Source organism: Macaca mulatta, chromosome 7 (assembly GCF_049350105.2).
Source record: "Macaca mulatta isolate MMU2019108-1 chromosome 7, T2T-MMU8v2.0, whole genome shotgun sequence".
Lineage (NCBI taxonomy): Eukaryota > Metazoa > Chordata > Mammalia > Primates > Cercopithecidae > Macaca > Macaca mulatta.
In genome coordinates this window covers 123,897,408-123,903,407 of record NC_133412.1, presented here as the reverse complement: position 1 = coordinate 123,903,407, position 6,000 = coordinate 123,897,408, and the positions used below count along the sequence as shown (strand labels likewise).

The following is a 6,000-nucleotide window of genomic DNA, read 5'->3' as shown; positions in this document are numbered from 1 at the left end:
CGCACCCGAGTCCCGCCCCGGAGCCGCGCCGGGACTGTGGTGGGGGAGGGGCGGCGGTGGCCCGCGCTGCGTCGAGCTTCCCAGAATTCCCAGCGGCCGCGGGGAAAGTTTACGGGATGTAGGCGGCGGCGGCGGTAGTGGTAGCGGTTGCCCGGCGGCCCGCGGCGAACCATGGCCCTGGCCTGGCGTCGCTGGGCTTTTCTCACGGCGTCCCCGAGCAGCGTCGCAGAGCGGGCCGACTTCCGGGAAGGAACTGACCAGCGACTGAGCGGCGGCCGGCGCGCTTAGCGCCCTGAACATGCGGCAGTCCCTGCAGGCAACCCCGGGCTCCGGACAGGCGGCGGCGGAGGCGGCGGCTCAGGAGGGAAGGAGGCGCCGGCGCCGGCGGAGGTGGCGGCGGAGACGGCCGGCGCCCGGCGCGGAGCCCTAGGGAGGCAGCTCAGCGCGGCCTCGGGCCTCGTCGAGAAGGATGCTGTCCCGAAAGAAAACCAAAAACGAAGTGTCCAAGCCGGCCGAGGTGCAGGGGAAGTACGTGAAGAAGGAGACGTCGCCTCTGCTTCGGAGTGAGTGTCAGGCGGGGCGCGCCCACACCTGGCCCAGGCGGCCGGGGGCTGCGGGGACCTGGGCGGGGGCGCCGGCGGGTCCCCAGGGCTTCTCCTTCGTCGCTGGTCGCTGTGAAATACTGGTTTTGAGATTTTCTTGTGCCTGAAGTGGTATTCGTTGATTGAAAGCCCGTAAGACTAAGAAACTTGGGTTAGTCCCCCCGCGCCTAACCGCGCCAAGAGCACCCCCTAAAAATAACAGACTTCCTCACCCCGCCTGGCAGAGAGTTGTTGGTTTTGAGTACTGGAAGAGAGACTAGAAAACACTTAAATTGTTTATAACCTAATGAGTAATTAGACAGGGACACTTTTTACTCTTCTGGGTGCGTCGAGATGTGCCTCATGTTTGCAAACATTGTTGGTGTCTCTCGACCGTGCTGCAAGTTGTGCAAACTCTGGGGCAGAATTCCTTAGTCCTGCTGCCGGATGCAGACTTGAGAAGGTGAAAAGCACACCATAGTTCTTGTGGCTGCCACCCAAAGCACATCCCAGAGCAGAGAGCCAAAAGCCTTTGTATTTGGCTATATTCGTGAGATTCCAAAAAGGCAACTCAAAATTATTTCTATCGTGTTAGAGAAATTCCACCGTCCCCCGCCCCACCCCCGGAAAAGTGTTTTTTTTTTGATAGGGTATATCCCACCCTCAACCCCCACCTCCGATCCCCCGCTACTTTTCTTCTTAATTTAAGTATTTGATTTTTGAGTTGAATCTCTTGGATTTTTAATTATTGTGTGTTCAGGACATTTGTGAGGCATGGAGCTGGTATTTTGGTGCTTATACTGCGCCCCGGGCCCTTTGCGTAAGTTTCCTTCTTGGAAGCTGGTAGTAACCTTGTGACTTAAGTATTACCTCATACTGTAATTGGGAATGCTAGGTTTCTAGTGTTTGCCCAAGATCACACAGATGGGAGAGCATGTTCTCCATTATAACCACATTGTCAGCCTTCCAGATTTATAGTAGTACTTGCAATACTTTCAACAAAATATATGTCAGTTGAGCATGTCAGTAACTGGAAACTTGATTTTTAAGTTTTTTTTTTAAACTTGATTTTCAGTTACACATGCTGTTAGGTTTTTGGCTGTTTTTAAGTGATAGCTTGCTGTTTGCTACAAATAAAGTTTATCAAACATTACTTGAAATCGTGAATCATGTTTGTCACACTTTTTTTATTATTATACTTTAAGTTCTGGGGTACATATGCAGAACATGCAGTTTTATTCATGTTTGTCACAATTAAGCAAATAACTTTTGATATACTTTGTGTTGTTGTCGTTACATCAAGTGTTGAGCCTTATTTATTCGGATATTTGTTTCTGTCCAGTGTTAGTTTCTGAAGCTTATTAATATGAGTGTCTCCAATATTGTTTACTTAATGAATAATAAGAGGGTCTCCATATTCAGGTTTTTTCTTGTTTTAAAGGTATTTGCTTTCTAACTAGAAATGTCTTAAGCTGTTTTCAAGTTTCGTGTTTAAAAGTACAGTATCCTAAAAGCCATTGTTCTATTGTCTACTATTTTGAATTATAATTACATAGTTTCAGGCTTGGTTTTTTTGAGCCAATTCAACATTTGTGTGCCTCTTTGAAATGAGAGCTTTTTATTTTCAATTTTCATACGTAAATTTTTGGCTTTCTAGCTTTTGATTACTGTGCTAGTGCTAGGTAATTCCAAGAGAAGAAAGAGCTACTAATTTTTTAATCTTTAAAGGAATCCACTTTTACATACTTGGGAGTAGCATTAAGTTCTATTTTATTTTTGAAATTGTGTTTGCTTCAAGAAGGATTTTTGGCAGTTTCTAAAATGAAGTGAGAACAACAAAATAAACTACTAGCTTAATTAACTAGAAACTATCAGTTTGTTAGATTGTTTCCTATTATTCATTAATTCATGACCATGTCATTAATGTGTAGTTCACAGATAAGATTATTGGCATTTTATCATATTATGTATGGTAGTATGCAGAATACATTTCATTCTAGCTGAGCTTTTACACATAGCATATTAATGCAAGTTATATAAATTCATTTGATTGGGAAAATATTAACCTTCTTCAGTTTAAAATGCCCAAGTACCATCCTAAACCAAAATTTAAAATTGTGTTTTAAGTTGACATTTGATTTTGGGGTGGTAGATGTAAATGAACAACTTTCGAAAACTTTTGTTACTTACTGATGAAAGGGTAATTTTATCCTTTGTTTTATTATAGATCTTATGCCTTCTTTCATCCGGCATGGTCCAACAATTCCAAGACGAACTGATATCTGTCTTCCAGATTCAAGCCCTAATGCCTTTTCAACTTCTGGAGATGGAGTAGTTTCAAGAAACCAGAGTTTCCTTAGAACTCCAATTCAGAGAACACCTCATGAAATAATGAGAAGAGAAAGCAACAGATTATCTGCACCTTCTTATCTTGCCAGAAGTCTAGCAGATGTCCCTAGGGAGTATGGTTCTTCTCAGTCGTTTGTAACGGAAGTTAGTTTTGCTGTTGAAAATGGAGACTCTGGTTCCCGATATTATTATTCAGACAATTTTTTTGATGGTCAGAGAAAGCGGCCACTTGGAGATCGTGCACATGAAGAGTACAGATATTATGAATACAACCATGATCTCTTCCAAAGAATGCCACAGAATCAGGGGAGGCATGCTTCAGGTAGCTTAACATTATAAATAATATAGTAGTTTATTGACATGTCAATTAAAAAGATGTTCTTTTCTAGATTTTCTTGGGACGCGAACAAATACTACTAGCGAAATTTTTTCCACTTTGCTAGTTCTGCTTAAGCCTGTGTGCAAATAGTTGTTAATCTACACTGAATGGAAGAGTCCTTGTGTCCATTTATTTTATTAACTCCTGTTATATAAACCTGGTACTTATCTCAAGGCTGTCTAGACTCTTAATCCTGTGTGTGACCCTTGAAAACCTAGAGAATTTAATGTCTCCAGTTGGTCTGAATTTAGGTTTAGGTTTGGTAGAATAATGGGAAGGGTGAGTCTTCAGAGACACTTGACAAACTTGGGAAAGGAAAGCAGAATAGGAACAACTGGGCATGCTCAGTGAGACCCTGAGCAACCGCATTACTTCACTAGATCCTGCACTTTTTCTCTGAACAAAAAGTAGTTTAAGAATTATTTCCTGAGTTGATCAGAAAGACTTGTCACATGGTTAATTGTGTGTTGAGCACGTCTTTATTCTTTTTGTAACAGACAAAAAATATTACCATTTAATTTAGGAAAAGAAGGTGCTTTCCGTATCTCCTGACTTGGAAATACTTCTGAAAGGAGCAGAAGAGATTGGAGAAATGTACAGTTCTACTTTATTCCTAAAGTCCTGGTTTTACTAGATAAAATGAAGCGAGATGAAAATTAAACTTTTTTGTCCGATTGTTTTTTTCTACCAAGTTATAGACTTTAAATTTTGGCAGGATAAAAATAAAATGTGAGACAGATTTACTTTTTGGCTCACATAACTTCAAAAGGCGACTTAAAAATGGTTTGGAGCATTAGTATTTTGACTGTAGAAAAAATTTATTCATTTAGTATTAACTGTTTATGTGCCTAGCGTTTTCCTTGGGTCTGTTGGTCTCTGCTTTCTGGTACCTTATTTGTCTGGTACCTTATTTGGAGAAACAAAACCAATTTATACACAATGGTCACAGAACAATTGTTATACTTTGTGATGCTAACTGTAAGTGCAACAGGGAATCAGAAGAGAGATCGGTATAGGCTGGAATACTTAAAGAGATGATTCATGGAAGAGGTAGGACTTGGACTGGGCCTTGAGCTTGGCCTTTAGATTAACATGGGCGAGAAGAAGGACATTTTACGTGGAAAATTGGGAAGAGCACAATGAAAACAGAGTAGGCGTGGTTTAAATCTAAGGAACAGTATAGTTCTGCCTGGTTTGAAGAAATAAGATGTAAGGTCGAGTGGAGATTTGTGGTTCAACAGTAGGCTTAGATTTGAGTCAAACGGAAGCTCTTGCACATTTTGAAAGACAAGTGATTTTATGAAAGCAGTGTTTAAAGATTAGTTTTGTACTAGAATTAAGGGTAGATTCCTAGAGAAAAGAGGATTGCAGGTACCAGTGGATACCAGTGGTAATAGGAAAAGGCAAATCTAGGACTCTCTTGAAGGAAAAATGAGAAGTAGAGTTTAGGAGAAAGCAAATCGCTGAAGTTTTTAAAATAATGTGGAATAGTTGGTAAGAACAACTTATTTTATGAAAGCTGACATCAGAGTCTCACTGGAACATTGAAGAGGAGAGGTTTTCTAGGCATGTGGAAATGCAGTAAGAGGCATGGGTAAGCACCTTTTAGTTTTTAAAAAATTAGGTTAAAGAATTAGCTGCATGCTTGAGTGTTTATTTTGGTTATTTCTGATACACAGTTCTGAACCTCAGGAATAATTTGTTATCTAACTAAAATAGTAAGTTTAATAGTGAGTTTTTCATTTATATTTTCTTCTAGAATAATAACTGCTTATTATAGGAAATTTGCAAAATGCAGAAACATAAAGGCAAAGTACCTCTCCACCAGAGATCCTCTTAGTATGTTATTTTCTTCATCTTTTTCCATGCCAAATTCTTTTTTTACATGGATGTGATTATACAATATTTTGTACAGTTTTCTGTTCTTTTTACTTGAATGATTTTCTTCATGTTGTATACTTTTTACGAGTGGTTTTAATGACTGCATAATCTTCCATTTGGTGCATATTCAGTGGTTAATGAGGACTTGACCTATACTTAAGAAATTTGGAAAGAGGAAGAAGTGAGACATGCCCAGATTAATGGGACTTGGCCGCTAATGGGGTTTGAAGGACAAAGGAGAGGGGAGAGTCAGATAGGATTAGCACAGCACATGACTGCCTAAGAGATGCTCACAAAAATAAATGGCTGAATGAGTGAATGAACCCAGCGGTTATAAATCTGGAGACTTAAGACAGTTTTTGGTAGCTGAGGGAGAATAGAAATAGCTATTTTTACTGTTAATATAGAATATGTGTTATTCTTTGCATTCACCTTTCCCATCTATATTGCAGATGTCACTCATAGCTTGTAATACTTTTCTACCTGAGGTTTAAGTATGTAAATATGAAGAATTGATAACAAGTTAAACTCTTGTTTTGAAAATCTGATTTGCAACATATAATTGAGGAAATACTATGAGAACTAAATGTCTACTGATCCTCTCTTAGGAACAATTTGACATAATTTTTGTAAGTTTAAAGACAGACTTTAAAACAGCTTTCCAGTCACAACTTCAAAGTAAAGTACAAGTTAATTGGATACGTTTTCAAATTCAAGTATGTCATTAAAAAAATAAGATTTCAGGCCGGGCACGGTGACTCACGCCTGTAATCCCAGCTCTTTGGGAGGCCTAGGTGGGCGGATCACGAG

At 40.2% G+C, this 6,000-nt stretch overlaps 1 protein-coding gene across 1 annotated transcript in view; it reads left to right on the top strand.

The window, feature by feature from the left end:
• The first annotated feature begins 342 nt into the window (after positions 1-342).
• The window catches only part of SAV1 (salvador family WW domain containing protein 1), a 33,687-nt gene continuing 28,029 nt past the window's right edge, over positions 343-6,000 (top strand). Inside the window, 2 exon segments of the mRNA NM_001261241.2 lie at positions 343-563; positions 2,809-3,252. Coding sequence (NP_001248170.1) covers positions 470-563; positions 2,809-3,252 — 538 coding nt within the window. The 5' untranslated portion in view covers positions 343-469.